Source organism: Lucilia sericata, unplaced genomic scaffold (genome assembly GCF_015586225.1).
Source record: "Lucilia sericata isolate MDLA Ls3-8-SP2 unplaced genomic scaffold, ASM1558622v1 Contig002244F_arrow, whole genome shotgun sequence".
NCBI lineage: Eukaryota > Metazoa > Arthropoda > Insecta > Diptera > Calliphoridae > Lucilia > Lucilia sericata.
The window spans coordinates 17,914-41,653 of NW_023996070.1; the positions used below are offsets into that span (position 1 = coordinate 17,914).

Here is a 23,740-nt window from a genome sequence, read left to right on the forward strand (position 1 = left end):
CGTTTTTTTATCCCTTAAATGTTGGAATTTTGAAAAAGTACCAAACTTGTATTGATAATCGTTCAATAAGTTACAAATGTGCTAGAAATTTTAGTTCCATGTTCAAAAATTTAAAAGATACATGAGGGCCACAAATAAGTACCAAAATACAGTTTTTATCCGTTTACTTTGAAGCCTGAATTTGGTCCTAAGTAGGACTTAGAATCCATGTTCCAAAAAGCACACAATTTAGTGTAACTAAATCTGTAAAAATGTAATATTTAAACAAATATAAACTTAATGAGTTGGTATAAATTTAAAATTCCCTTTTTTACGTCCTCTTTTGGTACTTTTTCTTGTCCTAATGATGACACAAAAATTTTATTAAAAAAATTACAACAACATAGCTTCCACTATTAAAAATTATTCATATGTACAAACCATTAATAAGAAAATAATATTTTATGAAAAAGTACCAAAAATAAGTACGATTTTTTCTCCCCTAAATGTTGGAATTTCCCAAAAGTACCAAACTTATAGTCGTAATTTCTCAATAAGGTAAGAATGTGCTAGAAATTTGACTTCTATGTTTATTTGTTTAAAATATAATTCAGTTCAAAAAAAAAAGTACCAAAATACAGTTTTTACCCGTTTGCTACTAAAAAGAACTGAATTTCAAAAAAGTACCAGACACCAGTTCACTTATTTTTTGAATAAACAACAATAAGTGTAACACTTTTCTTGTATCTGTTTTAGTTTAGGATATATGAGGTTACCAAATTTACCCGTTTTTACCCCTTTTACCCCCAAAAGCTTGACTCTTGTATTATTCACATTTCTGTATGCAAGTTTTGCAAACTTTTTTTTCGAAATTTTATACATTCAAGGTAGAAAGTGAAAAACTTAAATAAAAGTTTATAAGTATTTACTCTTGAAAATAGTATGTCTGTCTGTCTGTCCGTCCGTCTGTCTGTCTTAGTTGGGAAATTGTCCATAAATGTAAAAAACATGTTAGATTAAAACACAAAAATAAGTAAATAAATAAAGTACACAAGACAACAACAAATAAATAAGTAGAAAAACAACTAAACTTTAAGGCTGTAAAGTAGAAAAACTTTCATATATGCCCAACCAACAACCATCATCCATCGCTTCCATACCTTGGGCTACAAATTAAGTCAGTTACAATGTGTTTACGGTTTGATAAACTTCAAACGTTTGATTTAAAACATTAAACTTTATTGTGCGAGCGAGGTTTATAAAAAAACAAAAACAAAAACCCGAAAAAATTAAAAAAAAAATAAAAAGAAATAAATAAATTTCTTTAGTTAAAAAACAGAAACAAATTTGTAGTTGTACAATGTCATGCATGGATAACGAAAATGTTGTTGAGTAAATGTATATTAGGGTGGCTCGGTTTGTGGGGAGAAAAAATATTTCCCCACCATAATGTAAGCTGGGTTCATTTTTAGATATTGTTACTCAAAAATTTTCTCTTGGGAGTCAATATTTGATGAGCTGGGTCAAAGTATAAAAAGGTACTTTTTTTAAGGTAGATGTACTTTTGATCATGTAAAATCTCATAAGGAGGTTTAAAAAAAGTAAAAACGGGTAAATTCGATAACCTCTTATCCCTTAAACTAAAATAGATACAACAAATATTATACCCTCATTATTGTTTATGCAAAAAAACCGTATAGATGTCTGGTACTATTTCGAAATTTGTTTCTTTTTAGTAGCAAACGGCTAAAAACTGTATTTTGGTAGTTTTTTTGGAACTCATGTATCTTTTAAACCTGTGAACATAAATGTAAAATTTCAATCACATTTGAAGTTTAATGAAAAATTACGAATATATGATTTGTACTTTTGGGGAATTCGGTCATTTATTATTGGTACTTATTTTTGGTACTTTTTATATCCTACACTACTTTAGTGGAGAGGATATATAGGGTTTGTGCTGATGTTTGTAACGCACAATAATATTGGTCCTATACACACCTTAAAGTACAGAATAATTTTCTGAGTCGATTTAGCTACGTCCGTCCGTCTGTCTGTCTGTCTGTATGTCCGTCTATCTGTCTTTTCGTCCATCCGTCCATGTAAACCTTGTAATCAAACTACTGGTCGCAATTTTGAAGATAATTCTATGAAATTTGGCACATGATCTTCTATTATACCAAAAACGAATCCTATTGAAAATGGTTAACAGCAGACCATTATTTCACCTAGCACCCATACAACTGAACCCGCCGAATAGGCCTTTTAAGTTCATAATTATACCCTACACCACTTTAGTGGGGATTGTATATTGGGTTTGTACTGATGTTTGTAACGCACAATAATATTGGTCCTATACCCACCTTAAAGTATCGGCTTAGAATCTGAATTCTTAGTCGATTTAGCTATGTCCGTCCGTCCGCCAGGCAAACCTTGTAATCAAACTACATGTCGCAATTTCGAAGATAATTCATTTGGTACAAGATCTTCTATTGTCCTAGGGACGAAGCCTATTAAAAATGGTTAAGATAGGTCTATAATTTCACCTATCCCCCATACAACTAAACCCCCGAATAGGGCTTGTAAACCTTGTAATCAAACTACAGGTCAACTTAAATGCTTTATTATGAAAACTGTTCGAAATTACATTGAAAGCGTCTTTCCAAGAAATATTGAAAAGATCCTAAAAAGCTCAAAAAGGTCCTTTTTATCCTTTGTCCAGCTCATGGAATATTGAGATCACTACAGAAGATATTTAGAAATGTTATCTTAGAAAGTACTAAATTTCAATTTTAGATGGGAACATCAGCAACTTCTATGTTCGTAACACCCTAATGTCCATACATATGTATGTACATATGTATGAATGTATTGTTGCTTTTGTTTTTATTTTTTTATGAATGGGATGTATAAATGAATGAATAAATGAATGTACTTCGTTCTGAATGTTGTTACTAATGCTGTATAGAATTACATTTTAACAGATGAATTTTTGTTACAGAAATACACATACAAACCTACATACGGTGTATACTGTTAGTGTATATTTGGAAAATTTGGTATCTGACAAAACCCTGCAGTGTTGGAAGTTTAAAGGTGAGCTTTTTTCTCTTACATAATACACAACAACTTTTAGTTTACTCTTAAGCTTTAAAATAGATTTCTGTGTTCGCTTTAACAAACACTAGTTACTTTACAAAACCAAAGTAATGCAGTTGGTGGTTATAGCTTGCAATTATTATATTGAAGTTAGATGTTTGGTTATTTTTCGTAATTTTAAGAAGTAATTTAAAAAAGTACCAGTTAAGGAACAAAAAAGTACCAAAAAGTTCTGTCATATAAAAATATCATCATGCGAACCATGATTGTTGAAATTCTTGTAAATTCTGCTTTTATGAAAAGTACTATTCATTTGTGCAAAAAGTACGCTTTATAAAAGTAACAAATTACCTCCCAAAAACCCTAGCAAGTTGGCCACGGCACCAGGAAAGCTAAAGAGGACGGTAAACTTCCGGCCCATACTCCTACTGATCTTTGCAAGAATGTCAGTAAGGGAAAGGGCTCTGGTAGTGACTGACCATCCAAACCAGTGGTGTCAAAGTCACCAAACACTTCAAAGAGTCTGAGGTCTCTAAAGGTCCCCGTAAGGAGACAATTAAGAGAGCCAGATCTGTGCATGATCAAGCTTCTTCATCCTGCAAGAGGGTGAAGAAGTAAACCAGTATATATGCCTTTAAGTGGCATCATTGATCGGAATGATCCAGATTGGAGGATCAGTACCGACTTCTGGCAATCAATTGAAAGTAGGCTGATTGATGAAATCGCCTTCTTTTAGGGTAGCTCGGAAGATGTGCAGACTGGGTTGAGGCCGTGAAAGTTGTCAATTGTGGAAACGAGAACTACTTGGACCATTATCAAATGTAGCGTCATTAACCCAGCAGTAAAGCTTGAGATGATACAGGCTTCCGAACTGCCACTACGGTAAATAGTGACTTATTTGTCACGTGACATCATAAACCACTTCTGGAATAGTTGATTGAATTGCAAAGTATCAAAGGCCCCTATGGCCAAAACTTGATATGGGGGCTACCAAAAAACTTATAGAACTGGATAGAGGCAGTCTTAAGAATTCCGATAAGGATGCTAACGGGGCATTGCTGATTTAGGGCCGTACAAACCAATAACTAGAAAACAATATTTTATGAAAAATGTACCAAAAATAAGTACGTTTTTAAACCCTTAAACGTTCGTATTTTCTCAAAAGTACCAAACTTGTTTTCGTAATGTTTCAATGGGTCACAAATGTGATATAGATATTATTTCCATATTTGCTTACGGTTTAAGAAAAAAAGTACCAAAATAACGAATTTCGAAAAAAGTACCAGACACCTAACCGCTTATATTTTGAAAAAACAACGTTGAGTGTAACATTTTTGATGTAACTTTTTTAGTTTAGAAGCTTTTTACCCCCCTTAATCAACACTTTAGCTGCAATTGAACCTTGGGTTTAGTGTTAGTTAAAGCCTTGTTGGTAGCTTAAAGGGTAAACAATGTACATATACATACATATGTAAATTTAAACTGTTGGGTAACTTGTTTATATGTATGTATGTAAGTATGTATATGTGAGTGATATGTTTTGTTTATAAGTGTAGGTGATATGTTAATGTTTTTCTTAAGAAAATTTGTTGAACATTTGTTTCAAAACAAGTTTTAAGTTTTAGTTTACTAGTGTAAGTGTATGTGTGTGTGTGTCTTCTTTAGCACTGGAAGATAATTTACATTATAACTTATAATCATAATTAAATATTTTATATTTATAATATTAATAATAATGTGCAGTTATTAGCTACAAATATATAATTACAAAAATTAAGAGAAATTTATTTTATACAAATACATACATACGATTTTAGGTGCATATGTATGTAAGTAGAATTAATTAACCTTTTTTTGTTACAGTTTAAACATTTTTGCATAATTTCCTTAATAATTTTGTTTTACATAGTTTGTGGGTGTTATGGGGAGAGTAGGGAAGAGGGGGGTGTAGCTGTAATTTTTTTTTTTAATTTATTTAAAAAAAAATAAACATAATTTGTTTTGCTGCAATTATTGTTGTTATTTATCCTAATGTTGTTTTAATTTAAGGTAATTAATTCATTTCTTTTTTTTTTAATTTAAATTTTTTTTATTATAATTTTTATTTATATATTTTTATACAAAAATTATTATCTATTTACGCATACACTATCACAATCCTGTTGACACGCAACATGAGCGTATCTGTTTGTTTGTTTTCAAATTTTTAAACATTAATTTTTTAAATTTATAACTTTCAGTCAGTCCACAATCCATTAATGAGTTTTGGTTTTTTTTTCTTCTTTTCTTCTTAGATGAAATGTCAATGATGTTAATAATGATGATGATGATGTTGTTAATGATGAAGATGACAATAATACTTAAGTTTAGAGTTGATTATTGCTTATACAAGTATCGTTAACGATGATGAAGTATAGATGCAACTAAATTCAGTCAGGCGCAAAATGAGATGCTGCGTAAAACATTCATCTAACTTCTTCATTTACAAAGCGTAATTTGTATTATTTGTTTTTTTTTTTTTTTTTTTTGTTTTTTAACTTGTACAGTAGGAAAGTTTTGAGTTATAGAGTTTTTTTTAGTTTTTTTTAATAGTTTACACATCGGTGCCACAGCCCTCTTGATAGCCCTCATCGGGTGAACTACGACTCGTGCTAATTAAGGCTCTTTTGATGGCGGTAACAGGTGGTAGAACGGGTACTCCTCCTTTCTGCCACACACGTATCGTTTTGGCATTGATCGAGGCTGGATTTACTAAGACATTATTGTGTACCGGTGAGCTGCGTGAACTATTGGCTTCATAGCTGGTAGTGGGTTTTTGCCTTGGCAACGTTCGACTGGTAAACGGTGGACTACTACTGCTGCCATTGCCATTATTGCTGGACATTAGGGTGGCCCTACTTAAAGGATTACTAACACTAGTTCGTCCCAAAGTACCGCCTAAAAGTTGTTTTTGCAAAGAATTCATTTGCATATGATGATTAAGCTGCAGTTCGGCTCCAGGCACCACCGGCAAGCCATAATCATTGGGATAACCACCCATTACTATGCCCGAACCAGAATTCGAAAGATTAGTGGTAGTGGTAGAGGCAGTAGATTCGGTATTTATATTACAACTGCCATCATTCGACTGCAGATTGTGATTAAAGCTGGTGCGTGGAAAGGTTTTACTGAAATTATCATTACTAGTGCTGCCATCATGCATGTCGTACAGTTGTGTGGCATCCATTATGGGTGTCTTATCGGAATAACGTCTTAGGAACAAATCATCTGCCGAGGAAGTACAGTTCACGGATGTTATATCCTCCCACAGACCCGAGGGATATAAAGAATCACAGCCGCCCGCTCTTTTATATTCGCCATTGGTAGTCAAGCTGGCCAGATCGGTAGCCAAGGCTTTTGTTAGTATGGGTGGTATTTTCAAATCGGAAAACTCTTCTCCCTCATAACGTTTAGTGTCATTAATCAAATCTGGATTATTGCCCGCAGAGGCGGTAGGTGAAATGAAACAGGGCGCTGTTACCAAAACACTGCCGGCTTTATCATAACTACTGGTGGCATAAGTCATATCCGTTAAACGTGGCGGTTTCTGCAAAGGATTGGCATTTTCCGTACCCGCACTATCTAAATGTATGGTTTCGTCGCTTATTTTCACCTCCCCCAGGGAAGAATTGGTATTATTAACCGTGCCATTGGCCTGGGTTTTATTGATAATCATATTCTGCTGGTTAATGCTGGTAATAACCTCCATATGATTGGGTGTTTTACTAGCATTATAAGGTTCTCGCTTTAGACGCATTAGTAGAAAGGAAACAAATAGTAAAACAAATAATATCAGCACCACCAAGGCAGCGCTTAAGCCCACTATTTGGCCACTGCCTAGAGAAGCCATGCCGGCCGCACGCATTTTAACATGCAATGTAAAATTGGCCTCCGTGGAACCGGCACGATTTTCCGAAACACAAAAGAACTCACTGGAATCGATTTCCTGGGCATTGGTCAGCACTAAACGTGAAGTCTTCTCAAAACCACCATGTTCGAATATATGCAAACGTTGATGGGAACTAAAGGCTGTATTATTGGTTAACAAACGACCATTCCAATACCAATTAACAGTAGGCGCTGGTATAGCTTTGGCGCGACACAATATCGAGGCATTCTCGCCCATAGTAGCTTCCACATAATGATTGGAGGGCAAAAGCTCTGGTTTACAGGCAAAATCATCTATACTGAGTTCGGCAAAAGTTTGATCTAAAACACGTTCGGGTCCACCCGCACATACTGGAGCCACCGGATAGGGTATATTCTTTTGCATAAGCCACAACTTGGCCTCACGCAAACGACAATCACACATCCAGGGATTGTCGTGTAATTCAATGCCATGCAAACGGCTCAAAGTTTCAATGGTCTTGGCCACCAATTCACTTAACTTATTGCCATTCAAACGCAACAGTGTTAGACCCTCTAAACCCTCAAAAGCCTGCGGAGCTATTTGCTGTATATCGCAATGAGATAAATCCAATTTGTGCAGAGCTGGGGTGTCAATAAAAGCATTGGGTTCCACCTTTTGTATACGATTGGAAGCTATGGTCAAGTCTCTTAAGGAAGAAATATAGCTAAGCGCCATGGAGGGTATTGAGTTTAAAAGATTCTGTGACAAATCTAATTCCACCAGATTTGTAAGACCCTTAAAGGTTTGCGGTTCAATGTGTTCTATGCGACAATTGCGCAAATACAGTTTTTGTAAATTCAAAAGATTTGCGCGAACAAATTGCTCATTAAGCAGAGTCTGCAGTCTATTGCCCGACATATCCAATACCTGGGTAGAGGGATCTATATTATCGGGTATGCGAGTAAGCAAACGATCAATACATTCCACCGTCTGTTTGCCACCTTTCCACTTGCAGGCACAAACTGTCTGACACGTACTCATCTGTTGATGATTAATAATCAATGTATTGTCCGCGGACTGTTGCAAAGGATCATTAAAGGGATCCAAATATTCCTCCGATATGGAGGGATTATCAATCATGGCATAAAGATTACTGCTAACATTATCCACATGTTCCAATTTACGCTGACGTCCATTATTAGAGTGTGCAGCCAGTGCATCGGTGGGATGAGAAGTTGCCCCAACATCTGTGGCATGATGGTAGGTAGTGCCACCAGCATAGTGTTTAACTTTCTGAGCACGACCGTAATGTGACGATGACGACGATGAGGACGAGAACACAGTCGGTGTTAAATGCAAATCTAGCAGATGAATTAAAAATGTCATTTCCAGAAGTTTTGTCATTTTTGTGTTTTATTCTTTGTTTTTTTACTTTAATTTTGTTTGTTATTGTTGTTTTTTTTTTTAACTATAATCTCTTAATGGCAATAAAAACTTTTTCATCAACAATTTTCTTCTTTTTTTATTTTTCTTAATTTTTTTCTCCTTTTTTTGCTTAATTTATGCCAGTTGTATGCAAATTGTGTTTTAATGCACTTTCTTATACATTTTTAAAACTTTGTTTTATAAAATTTTCTTTTTATTAATTTCTTTCATTACATTTTACATATTTTTATTAACTACATTTTTTCTCTTATTAATTTGAGCAGATTTTTGTTAGATTTGCTTTTTATTCAATTAAATTTTTACATTCAATGATATGTGTGTTAATATAACAATTTTGTTTTGTTAAATATGCGTGTTTTGTTAATTAAATGGAAATTCTTGTTTTGTTGTTTTTGTTGTTTACTTTATTTTTTTTTATATTTTGTAATATCGCCTTTGATTGACCTGGTAACGGTAATTAAATACAACCACTTTTTTCTCATATTCTTTAATATTCATCATAGTAACACTCCAATAAAACACACAAACGCACTCTTTAACTTGTGTTCTATACACACACACATATATTTTCTTATTTCCCTTCCTCTTTACGCAATTTCAATTAATTTATGCCAAATCCGTTTTGAAGTTCTTTCAACCGTATCCTGATTTTGTTTTCTTATTTTATTTGCTTTTTCGTTAGTTATTATGTATTTCGTTTAGTATTATGCTAGTTAATTGATATGCTTGATTAATTGCGTTTTTTATATATTTTTTTTTTCGTTTTGTTTTAGAAACTATTTTTTTTTTTAATTTCTATTAATTTTGTTTTCATATTATAATAGACTTTTTTCTTTATTTGTTCACTAGTTATGTGAACAATTTAAAACACCCAACCATCGGCCACGGCAAATCGAAACGAACTGAAGTCTCGTCTCAACTCAAGGCAATGCAAAGTGTTAACGTTTTGCTTCGTTTCATTTCTTTAATTTCGACCAGTCATGCTCAGTTTGTTTCGTTTACTCAAATTTTTAAGAATTGAGCGGTAAATAAACTTACAAAAAAGAGTTTTACTTTGTTGTTATTTCCAAGAGATTCCAGTCAACATGTTGTTTAACACACTAGTGTTGGCCATTTGGTTTTGCATCTAGCAATGATTTAGCTTAATTCCAATTTTTAAAAATTAAAACTTATCCTTAGTTTTTTTTTAAAATTTTAATCCTTGCATCCATCATGATCAAATCGGTAAAATTTCCTTGAGACCAGACTACATATAGACTAGACTATAGACTAAATTATAAACTAGACTAGACTTTCGATTAGACTATAGAATAGACTATGACAAGACTATAGACTAGATTATAGATTAGACTATCGACTAGATTATAGATTAGACGATTCACTAGAATATAGACAAGACTATCGACTAGACTATAGACTAGACTATAGACTAGACTATAGACTAGACTATAGACTAGACTATAGACTAAACTATAGACTAGACTATAGGCTAGACTATAGACTAGACTATAGACTAGACTATAGACTAGACTATAGACTAGACTATAGACTGGACTATAGACTAGACTATAGACTAGACTATAGACTATATAGACTAGACTATAGACTAGACTATAGACTAGACTATAGACTAGACTATAGACTAGACTATAGACTATAAACTAGACTATAGACTAGACTATAGACTAGACTATAGACTAGACTAGACTAGACTATAGACTAGACTATAGACTAGACTATAGACTAGACTATAGACTAGACTATAACTAGACTATAGACTAGACTATAGACTAGACTATAGACTAGACTATAGACTAGACTATAGACTAGACTATAGACTAGACTATAGACTAGACTATAGACTAGACTATAGACTAGACTATAGACTAGACTATAGACTAGACTATAGACTAGACTATAGACTAGACTATAGACTAGACTATAGACTAGACTATAGACTAGACTATAGACTAGACTATAGACTAGACTATAGACTAGACTATAGACTAGACTATAGACTAGACTATAGACTAGACTATAGACTAGACTATAGACTAGACTATAGACTAGACTATAGACTAGACTATAGACTAGACTATAGACTAGACTAGACTAGACTATAGACTAGACTATAGACTAGACTATAGACTAGACTATAGACTAGACTATAGACTAGACTATAGACTAGACTAGATTAGACTATAGACTAGACTATAGACTAGACTATAGACTAGACTATAGACTAGACTATAGACTAGACTATAGACTAGACTATAGACTAGACTATAGACTAGACTATAGACTAGACTATAGACTAGACTATAGACTAGACTATAGACTAGACTATAGACTAGACTATAGACTAGACTATAGACTAGACTATAGACTAGACTATAGACTAGACTATAGACTAGACTATAGACTAGACTATAGACTAGACTATAGACTAGACTATAGACTAGACTATAGACTAGACTATAGACTAGACTATAGACTAGACTAGACTATAGACTAGACTATAGACCTAGACTATAGACTAGACTATAGACTAGACTATAACTAGACTATAGACTAGACTATAGACTAGACTATAGACTAGACTATAGACTAGACTATAGACTAGACTATAGACTAGACTATAGACTAGACTATAGACTAGACTATAGACTAGACTATAGACTAGACTATAGACTAGACTATAGACTAGACTATAGACTAGACTATAGACTAGACTATAGACTAGACTATAGACTAGACTATAGACTAGACTATAGACTAGACTATAGACTAGACTATAGACTAGACTATAGACTAGACTATAGACTAGACTATAGACTAGACTATAGACTAGACTATAGACTAGACTATAGACTAGACTATAGACTAGACCTATAGACTAGACTATAGACTAGACTATAGGACTAGACTATAGACTAGACTATAGACTAGACTATAGACTAGACTATAGACTAGACTATAGACTAGACTATAGACTAGACTATAGACTAGACTATAGACTAGACTACTAGACTAGACTAGACTATAGACTAGACTATAGACTAGACTATAGACTAGACTAGACTAGACTATAGACTAGACTATAGACTAGACTATAGACTAGACTATAGACTAGACTATAGACTAGACTATAGACTAGACTATAGACTAGACTATAGACTAGACTATAGACTAGACTATAGACTAGACTATAGACTAGACTATAGACTAGACTATAGACTAGACTATAGACTAGACTATAGACTAGACTATAGACTAGACTATAGACTAGACTATAGACTAGACTATAGACTAGACTATAGACTAGACTATAGACTAGACTATAGACTAGACTATAGACTAGACTATAGACTAGACTATAGACTAGACTATAGACTAGACTATAGACTAGACTATAGACTAGACTATAGACTAGACTATAGACTAGACTATAGACTAGACTATAGACTAGACTATAGACTAGACTATAGACTAGACTATAGACTAGACTATAGACTAGACTATAGACTAGACTATAGACTAGACTATAGACTAGACTATAGACTAGACTATAGACTAGACTATGACTAGACTATAGACTAGACTATAGACTAGACTATAGACTAGACTATGACTATACTATAGACCTAGACTATAGACTAGACTATAGACTAGACTATAGACTAGACTATAGACTAGACTATAGACTAGACTATAGACTAGACTATAGACTAGACTATAGACTGACTATACGACTATAGACTATAGACTAGACTATAGACTAGACTATAGACTAGACTATAGACTAGACTATAGACTAGACTATAGACTAGACTATAGGACTAGACTATAGACTAGACTATAGACTAGACTATAGACTAGACTATAGACCTAGACTATAGACTAGACTATAGACTAGACTATAGACTAGACTATAGACTAGACTATAGACTAGACTATAGACTAGACTATAGACTAGACTATAGACTAGACTAGAGACTAGACTATAGACTAGACTAAACTATAGACTAGACCAAACTATAGACTAGACTATAGACTAGACTATAGACTAGACTATAGACTAGACTATAGACTAGATAGACTAGACTATAGACTAGACTATAGACTAGACTAGACTATAGACTAAACTAGACTAGACTAGACTAGACTAGACTAGACTAGACTAGAATATAGACTAGAATATAGACTAGACTAGACTAGACTATAGACTAGACTATAGACTAGACTATGGACTAGACCATAGACTAGACTATGGACTAGACTATAGACTAGACTAGACTAGAATATAGACTAGAATATAGACTAGAATATAGACTAGACTAGACTAGACTAGACTAGACTAGACTAGACTAGACTAGACTAGACTAGACTAGACTAGACTAGACTAGACTAGACTAGACTAGACTAGACTAGACTATAGACTAGACTATAGACTAGACTATGGACTAGACTGTAGACTATAGACTAGACTATAGACTAGACTTAGACTAGACTATAGACTAGACTATAGACTAGACTATAGACTAGACTATAGACTAGACTATAGACTAGACTATAGACTAGACTATAGACTAGACTATAGACTAGACTATAGACTAGACTATAGACTAGACTATAGATAGCTATAGACTAGACTATAGACTAGACTATAGACTAACATAGACTAGACTATAGACTAGACTATAGACTAGACTATAGACTAGACTATAGACTAGACTATAGACTAGACTATAGACTAGACTATAGACTAACTATACACTAGACTATAGACTAGTCTATAGTAGACTATAGACTAAATTATAGTAGACTATAGACTAGACTATAGACTAGACTATAGACTAGACTATTTACTAGACTGTAGACTATAGACTAGACTATAGACTAGACTATAGACTAGACTATAGACTAGACTATAGACTAGACTATAGACTAGACTATAGACTAGACTATAGACTAGACTATAGACTAGACTATAGACTAGACTATAGACTAGACTATAGACTAGACTATAGACTAGACTATAGACTAGACTATAGACTAGACTATAGACTAGACTATAGACTAGACTATAGACTAGACTATAGACTAGACTATAGACTAGACTATAGACTAGACTATAGACTAGACTATAGACTAGACTATAGACTAGACTATAGACTAGACTATAGACTAGACTATAGACTAGACTATAGACTAGACTATAGACTAGACTATAGACTAGACTATAGACTAGACTATAGACTAGACTATAGACTAGACTATAGACTAGACTATAGACTAGACTATAGACTAGACTATAGACTAGACTATGGACTAGACTAGACTAGACTATAGACTAGACTATAGACTAGACTATAGACTAGACTATAGACTAGACTATAGACTAGACTATAGACTAGACTATAGACTAGACTATAGACTAGACTATAGACTAGACTATAGACTAGACTATAGACTAGACTATAGACTAGACTATAGACTAGACTATAGACTAGACTATAGACTAGACTATAGACTAGACTATAGACTAGACTATAGACTAGACTATAGACTAGACTATAGACTAGACTATAGACTAGACTATAGACTAGACTATAGACTAGACTATAGACTAGACTATAGACTAGACTATAGACTAGACTATAGACTAGACTATAGACTAGACTATAGACTAGACTATAGACTAGACTATAGACTAGACTATAGACTAGATATAGATAGACTATAGACTAGACTATAGACTAGACTATAGACTAGACTATAGACTAGACTATAGACTAGACTATAGACTAGACTATACTAGACTATAGACTAGACTATAGACTAGACTATAGACTAGACTATAGACTAGACTATAGACTAGACTATAGACTAGACTATAGACTAGACTATAGACTAGACTATAGACTAGACTATAGACTAGACTATAAACTAGACTATAGACTAGACTATAGACTAGACTATAGACTAGACTATAGACTAGACTATAGACTAGACTATAGACTAGACTATAGACTAGACTATAGACTAGACTATAGACTAGACTATAGACTAGACTATAGACTAGACTATAGACTAGACTATAGACTAGACTATAGACTAGACTATAGACTAGACTAAATATAATCTGTGGTAAATTAAATTTTATGGATGTGATCCATCTTAATCGATGAAAAACCCCCCCGGATAAACAATTTCTTTTGATAAGCAGGCAATTAATCATAATGTAAAATATCACAGCAACATTTGTTGCCAGAATTGGAGTTGTTGCTAAACATAGGTATTGTTTAGAAAAATTTTCCAATGGACAATGTCTACTAAATAAAATAACAACAAATATTCGCAATATTTAACAAAACTTTAAATGTGTAGCAACAACATCAATATCATCCATAAACTCGTATTTCAGAGTAAAGTATTCCTCATATAAATACTATGTGAGTTTGTGGTTATTTAATGCTGAGCTTGTTTTTTTGACAAAAAAATGGGAAAAAGACGAAAAGAAAAACTAAACCAAACTAAACTCTATCAAGACGAAGAAATATTATTCAATACGAATATGCTCTTCGACTAAAAATGTTGTTTTCTTGACAACTAGGCTAATCGATTTATAACATTTTATATAAAAAAAAATAAAATCCAAAAAATATACATATTTTTTATACAAACAGCAGCTACAATAACAACAAACAAGTATGAATGATTTTATAAATCAATATGACGAAGTCCTTACTAGTGGTGAATGGTTAAGGGAATGATGTTTAAAGCATCGCTGTATACGCACCCACACAATATTCTCAGATACATAAACATTTTTTTTTTTTTTTGTTACAAATGCACGTGTAGTGGTTTGTACATCGAATTTATGAATAAGTTATTGGCATCTGTCAACTTTGCTTTCATCAGTTGAATATTCTTACAATAAACGCAACCACTTTTTTATTATTTTTTTTTTTATTTTACATATTTTTTTGTACTTCATTCATATTGACGTTTATTATGCAATTGAAATTATGATTATTATTAAATTTATTTCAACATTAACTATCATTATGACAAATATGTAAAATAGGGTGGCAACGTTTGTAGGGGGTAAAAATAAGGTACTAATGTTTCTATTGAAAGCGCAAAAGTTTACATCACTGGTCAAGATGTCAAATGTCAGAAAAGGAGAAGGAGTAAAAGCAAAAAGAGAAGTCAGTTGAGAGTTGATGATGAGCGAATAAGTTAATTAACGTGCGGTATTTAATCGAAGTGAATTAGCCAATAATTAAAATGAAATAATTGAAATAAAATAAATGAATTGTATGAAATTAATTAAAATAAAATCTGTGTAGAGAATTTAAATTTATTCGATTATAGTTCAGAAGTGGGATAAACACTCGTCTAGTGTTTAGAAAGAACAAGTGTGGAATTAAAAAAAAAATCTTGAAAAAATACCGTTTAAAAAAATTATACAAATATGTATGTATATAAGTGCGTTAAGAAATTATTGTAAAGTTCCAAAAAAAATCTGCTTACATACATGCAGTTATAAATGCCAACGAAATTAATGATCATTATAAATACATATAATATGAATTTTGGGAGACGGCAGAAAAGAAAACAATGATCATTTAAAGCGCAGTCGGTTTTATTGTTCTCGCGAAAATACTCTTAAACAGGAACGTAATAAAATTGGCACAAGAACTTCATTTAAAGAGAAACTAGGAATACACTTAGTACAAAAGACTAAACAATATGAAAAAGAAATATGATGTAAAACGAAATGTAAAGAAGAACATTTAAGTAAAAAAATAAACTCATAAATAGAAAATCAATTTGTAACGAAAAACGAAAATCAAAACAAAACTGCTAATGTTTTATACAGTGGCACCAAACGCCTTGAATACGAATTAAAAAAAAATAAATAACGATTAAATATTAATTGAACGTGTAATAATTAATATTTGTCCAACGATTTATAATTCCCAACGCCTTTTAACGAAATTATAATTTAGAAAATCGTGTGTAACGTAAATAGAACGGAAAATATCTACAATTATGCCACTCATATCATCCCTGAAAGTAATCGACCTGAGAGAATTGCTACGAGAACGAGATTTGTCAACAAATGGTTCAAAAGCTGAACTAGTAGAACGTCTTATAGAAGCTGAAGGTTCCGACGAAATCGAGGTAGATGAGACCCGCTTAGACGGAAGTATGCGGGCACAAATCGATGATTTACGGAGTATGATAGAAAACGTGATGACTATCGTACAACGACAAACGAATCAAAACGCTCAACCCTTAACCTCAACAGAAATACGTACCGATGTGCAGGATCGTCATCCGAGATCACCATTACCAAATCGTGAATCTCGTCAAAGAAATGTATACAGCGTAAAGGAAATCTCTGATACCCTCCCGGAATACGATCCCACAAAGGATTCAATATTTAGTGTTGAACAATTCATTGACAGAGTCGAAAAGTCTATACGTGCATATGATTGGGATGAACGGTGTTTGATGCTGGCGATATACTCCAAGTTGAAAGGTCCCGCTAAATTATGGCTGGACGCATCGTCAGACCTTTTCGTGACTTGGTCTGAGCTTGCAGCTGCCTTGAAAGAGGAGTTTAGTACAGTACCAGATGAGGCTGACGTACACTTTAAAATGTCCAACGCAACGAGGGGAAATGACGAACCCATAAACGAATACTGTTTTAGAATGAGCGCCTTAGGTAAACGACATGGTTTGAGTGAGTCTGCGATAATTAAATACACTCGAGAGGGGCTGAAGCATCGTGAGCTGCAGTTAGCCATTGCTACAGTTCGATTTAAATCAATGAAAGAAATGCGAGAAGCCTTAGAAGAATATTTTACGAACATTGCAGGCTGCAATGCAACGCCAAAGCGTGTTGATAACAACAAAAACGTAAATAAAACAATAGACACTGGGGCCAAGCCAAAAATTGAACGTAGATCAATCGTGTGCTTCAACTGTTCAGAGGCAGGTCATATATCCAGTGCGTGCCCTAAACCACAACGGCGTAAGAGGTGCAAAGATTGCCAACGAGTGCATCCGAGGGGCTCACCTGAAAACTGCGGCAAGTCAGACGTACGGAATACGAATAGTGTGAAGAAAATTTGTACTGATAAAAAAGTGAGAGTCAATGGGGTGGAAATGTTTGCATTAATCGACACCGGCAGTGAATGCAGTATGATTAAACACTCGAAAGCGGTTAAAATAAATAAAAATAGAGAATCATGTAGTGTGCGTATTAATGGTGTTGGTGGCGGTACTCGCGTCTTAAACGAAATTATAAAAACAAAAATTATTGTCGATGAAGTTGAACTCTCGGTAGATCTGTACGTTGCGGGTGACGACACATTTTCATCAGATATAATAATCGGTAACGATATTTTCGCAAACAATAGTGTACGCCTTATATGTAACGATAAAGGACAACATTTCGAATATTTAAATACCGAAAACCCCAAAAACAATGAATTATCGCGTAATAAAATAACGGAAATTAAATATGGTGTAATCGATAACACAACTCAATCCTGTTTATTTGAACTGATTAACGAATACCGTGATGTTTTCGGCAAAGAACTGAGTGAACTCGGGTTAACGCGTGCAGTGCAAATGAAAATTAAACTGTCAACAAATGAGCCAATCGTAACGAAACCGTATAGACTCCCAGAAACTAAAAAGAATCGGTAAGAAAATTAATAAATGAGCTTTTATCGAACGATATTATCAGAAAATCGACGTCGGAATATGCCAGTCCCATCGTACTCGTAAAAAAGAAAAACGGCGACGATCGATTATGTATAGACTATCGGCGTTTAAACCAACATATGGTTAAGGAGATTTTCCCCACTCCAAACATCGAGGAGCGTTTGTAGGAAGTGATGAAGTTTACCTACTTCACGATTTTGGATTTGAATAGCGGATATTATCAAATCCCAATCGAAGAAAGCAGCCAGAAGTTTACCGCTTTTGTGACACCTGACGGGATGTATGAGTTTAAACGGATGCCATTTGGACTCAAAAACGCGCCTGCAGTTTTCCAACGATTGATGGCGTTAATAAGGGAGAAAACTCAGGATGGCGACATCATTCATTATATGGATGACATTGTGGTTGGTAGCAACGACATTGACGAAATGTTCGGCAAATTACGTCGCGTATTTAATGTCTTACGTGACCTAAGTTTAACCGTCAATGTCAATAAGTGCGAGTTTTTAAAACAATCAATTGAGTTCCTTGGCCATCAAATTCATAGTGGCGGTATGAGTCCGGGAACGGCAAAAACAAACGCAATATTAGAATTCCCTACACCATCTAACGTGCGAGAAGTGCGACAATTCTTAGGTTTGAGTGGGTACTTTCGCAAATTCGTGCCAGGCTACGCTTTAATTTCCGAGCCGTTACGTAATTTATTAAAAAAGGATATGCAGTTCCAGTGGAAGGATGAGCAGGATGAAGCCTTTAAAAAGCTAAAGACCAGCCTCACAACAAGTCCGGTAGTAGTAGGTTATAGAACCGCGGCAGAGCACCAAATACATACAGACGCAAGTTCAATAGGCCTAGCCGGCGCACTTCTACAAAGTGAAAACGATGGATGGAAACCTGTAGCCTTTTTCAGCCGGTCAACTACAGATGATGAACGCAAATATCATAGCTATGAGTTGGAAGCTTTGGCGGTCGTTGAAACTCTTGAACGTTTCCGTTATTACGTGTACGGAAAAAGAGTAACCGTCATAACCGATTGTAATGCTATTAAAACGACTATGCAGAAAAAGGAGCTAATCCCAAGAATAGCCAGATGGTGGTTGCGAATTCAGGATTTCGATCTGAATATTGAGCATCGATCCGGTCTACGTATGCAACACGTCGACGCGTTAAGTCGGGCACCATGCGAAGAATCTCGTGCTATGGATCCGGCGTCATTACGTATCGCAAAAACAACTGTAAATGAAGAAGATCTCCTGTTTTCGATGCAACTGCAAGACGACAATATCCGTGAAATTATTGAAAAGGTTAAAGCTGGTAATAAAGAAATGTGCAAGAAGTATTTAATCAAGAACGGCAGACTATTCCGCAAAGTCAGTGAAAATTGTCTATGGGTGGTTCCAAAAGCTCTACGGTGGCGCGTAATACAAGGACAACACGACAACGCAGGACATCTGGGAGTGGAGAAAACGTTAACTGGTCTTCAAAAACATTTTTGGTTCCCTAGAATGCGAAACGCTGTAAAATTGCATATCAAAGCGTGTGTGGAATGTGCATTCAATAAATCTCCTGGTGGAAGGCACGAGGGCGAATACCACTACGATAAAATAACACCCGTTCCATTTCATACGGTACATATGGACCACCTAGGTCCGTTCCCAAAATCATCTAAACGCAACGAACACATTTTGGTCATCGTGGACGCATTTACCAAATTCACCCTAATAAAAGCAGTAAAAAGTACAGCGAGCAAACACGTTATTAGCAACCTAAACGAAATCAGCGAATACTTTGGCGTGCCAACACGAATCATCACCGATCGTGGAACGGCGTTTACGTCGCACGAGTTCGAGCGATATTGCCAAAATAATGATATACGACATATACTAAATGCCGTCCGTACACCACGAGCTAACGGGCATGCGGAACGTACAAATCGTACAATCTTAGGAATGCTTCGACCATCTACGAGAGAAGACAAACGTTGGGACGAACAATTACGGCGAATACAGTGGTCTCTCAACACCATGGTTAATAAGACCACAGGAAAAACACCTCAAGAACTTTTATTCGGTTTTCAGCCTAGGGATATTTTACAAAATAAACTTGTCCTTGCCCTACACAGTAGCGAGGTAATAGATGACCACACCTTGCAAGAATTGCGTGCCGAAACAGCTGAGAAGATTAACTTGCAACGACAAGTAGCTAAAAAACGTTATGACCAACAACATGCCCGACCTAAAGAATTCGGCGTGGGCGATTTAGTTCTAGCAGAAAATGAGGCAACATCGACGGGTACTTCTAGAAAGTTGGAGCCTCTTTATAAGGGCCCATTCATAATAACAAAGGTTCTCGATAAAGACCGGTACGTCATCGAGGATTTGCCTGGGTCTAGACGAACGCAGCGTCACTACACGTCAATTTATGCATCCGATAAAATCAAGCCATTTTGCACCCTACCACCAGTCGAATACGAGTCGTCAAGTGATGATGAGAAAGAAGACATCGGCGAGAACAGTCCAGCAATCAATCGAGGTCGATTGTGATGACAGGTTGGCCGACTGAAAGCGCAAAAGTTTACATCACTGGTCAAGATGTCAAATGTCAGAAAAGGAGAAGGAGTAAAAGCAAAAAGAGAAGTCAGTTGAGAGTTGATGATGAGCGAATAAGTTAATTAACGTGCGGTATTTAATCGAAGTGAATTAGCCAATAATTAAAATGAAATAATTGAAATAAAATAAATGAATTGTATGAAATTAATTAAAATAAAATCTGTGTAGAGAATTTAAATTTATTCGATTATACTATCATAAATGAAAGTTTGGTTCATTCTAAGAAAATATTTTTCAACATTTTTGTCCTAGGTTTAATTTCGTATAGATACGGAGATCGGCGAAGATCACCTACTTTTGAAAGTTCTTTAAAAATTGTAAATAACGTTTAGATATCCTTGAAGATCATTTGTTCCTTTTAAATTATTCCTCTTTCTAATCAGTAGGGCCTTCTCTAGAAACTTTAGTTTTTCAATTTCGTATGATTTCGATGAAGATCGGTAAAGATCACCTCCTTGCCACAGCCTTCCATTAACACGATTCCTTAGAAATTCTAAATAACTTTTAAAGATCTGTGAAGATCATCGGTTTCTTTTAAATGATACCTCTTCCCAATCAATTTAAGTAAGTCACTCTCCAACAACTTTTGTTTCTAAATTTTGTATGATTTTGAAGATCAGTGAGATGTCATCAATGCAAAGCCCTTGTCTGGCAAATTTAGTTTCTTAATTTCATATGACTTCGGAGATCGGTGAAGATCACCAGCGTTAGAAATTGAAAATAACTTTTAAAGATCTATGAAGATCATCTATATTTTTTTTAGATTATCCCTCAGAGATCGTTGAAGATCATCTACTTGCGAAAGTCTTCCGTTTGCACGATACCTTAGAAATTCTAAAGAGCTATAGATCTGTAAAAATCATATGTTTCTATCTCTCTTTTTAATCAATTTAAGTCCCTCTCTAACAGCTTTAGATTCTCAATTTTGAATGATTACGAAGATCAGTAAAGATGGAGGAGATTGTCCTTCTTTCTAATCAATTTAAGACCCATCTCTAGCAACTTTAGTTAACTCTTTTCCTATTCCATTTACACGATTCTTTAGAAATTCTAAATAACTTTTAAAGATCTGTGAAGATCATCGGTTTCTTTTAAATTATACCTCTTCCCAATCAATTTAAGTAAGTCCCTTTCCAACAACTTTTGTTTCTAAATTTTGTATGATTTCGAAGATCGGTAAAGATGGATGAAATTATTACTCTCTCCAATCTATTTAAACTTTAGTTTCTCAATTTCATATGACTTCGGTGATCGGTGAAGATCACCAGCATTAGAAATTGAAAAGATCTCTGAAGATCATCTATTTCTTTTAGATTATCCCTCAGAGATCGTTGAAGATCATCTACTTGCGAAAGCCTTCCGTTTGCACGATACCTTAGAAATTCTAAAGAGCTATAGATCTGTAAAAATCATATGTTTCTATCCCTCTTTTTAATCAATTTAAGTCCCCCTCTAACAGCTTTAGTTTCTCAATTTTAAATGATTTCGGAGATCGGTAAAGATGGTGGAAATTGTCCCTCTTTCTAATCAACTTTTGTTAACTTTTTTCCTATGATTTCGGAGATCAATGAAGATCGCCTACAAAAGACCTTAATTCCTTCAGAAATTCTAGAGAACTTTAAAAGATCTATGATCATCAGTTTCTTTTAAATTATCCCTCAATTAAGAAACAATTTTAGTCTCTCTCTCTAAAAGTTTTAGTTTCTCCATTTCGTATGATTTTGGAGATCGGTGAAGATCACCTGCTCGCGATCATTAGGAATTGTAAATAACTTTTAGAGTTATCTTTTAAATTATCCCCCTTTCTAATCAATTATCAACTCATTAAGATCACCAGCTCTATGAAAAGAGATAAAAGAGTTAACGATCTCTACATAATCGAAATAGGTTTGTGATAACTGATATCTTATATTAATTTTGATTAACTTGATTTTTTTTTTCAAACCCATCTATTTGACAGCAACCTAATAAACATACATAACAATGTTTATAAATATTTTGCAATGTTGCATGTAAGAGTGTCAGTTTGTTGTGTACATATGTATATTCATATGTACATTTATATGTGTAAATAAGTTTAGATATCTATGTATGTAAATACGTACAATATGTATATTATGTTGTACCTACAAATGCACTGATACGTAACATCTTTAGATAGTTACGCTTTCTTAATGCTGCGCCACATCATGTCACTTTTAAATTACACGTTGTTGAAAATTATTTCCACAAAAAAATGTTGTTTTTTTTTTTTCTTTCTTACATTTTAAACTCTTGTTTATTGCAATTTTAGTCAACGACAGACGAGGGACAGAGAGATTTGTTTTTCATTTAAAACATTTATAGTGAAAGCAGGGGTGGAGTTAATTTGTAAACGGTTAATATAAGAGAAGTTATTTAAATATTTTTAATCTTCTAGTTTAAAAAATCAATTAAAATCTGTGATCACTCTTATTTAACACCAAAAATCGATTTTTGAGTGAAAACATAAAAGTGCATTTTCTGGCTAAACCAGAAGCCCTAGGGCCTAAAGAATTCAAAGCTTTGATCACTTTTATTTCTAGAAGCCCTAGGGCCTCAAGAATTAAAATCTGTGATCACTCTTATTTACCAACAAAAATCGATTTCTGAGTGAAAACATAAAAGTCCATTTTCTGGCTAATCTAGAAGCCTTAGGGCCTAAAGGATTATAATCTGTGATCACTCTTATTTCCCACCAAAAATCGAATTCTGAGTGAAAACATAAAAGTCCATTTTCTGGCTAAACTAGAAGCCATAGGGCCTAAAGGATTAAAATCTGAGATCACCCTTATTTCCCACCAAAAATCAAATTCTGAGTGAAAACATAAAAGTCCATTTTCTGGCTAAACAAGAAGCCCTAGGGCCTAAAGGATTAAAATCTGTGATCACTTTTAGTACCCACCAAAAATCGATTTTTGAGTGAAAATATAAAAGTCCATTTTCTGGCTAA

At 34.2% G+C, this 23,740-nt stretch overlaps 1 protein-coding gene across 1 annotated transcript; it reads right to left on the reverse strand.

Annotated features, from left to right (window-relative positions):
* Positions 1-2,408: 2,408 nt before the first annotated feature.
* LOC119613688 (amphoterin-induced protein 2) lies at positions 2,409-9,299 on the reverse strand. Its single transcript, XM_037969711.1, has one exon. It carries the CDS (start codon positions 8,369-8,371, stop codon positions 5,672-5,674), a length of 2,700 nt encoding a protein of 899 aa, XP_037825639.1. The 5' UTR covers positions 8,372-9,299; the 3' UTR covers positions 2,409-5,671.
* Between the last annotated feature and the right edge of the window lie 14,441 nt (positions 9,300-23,740).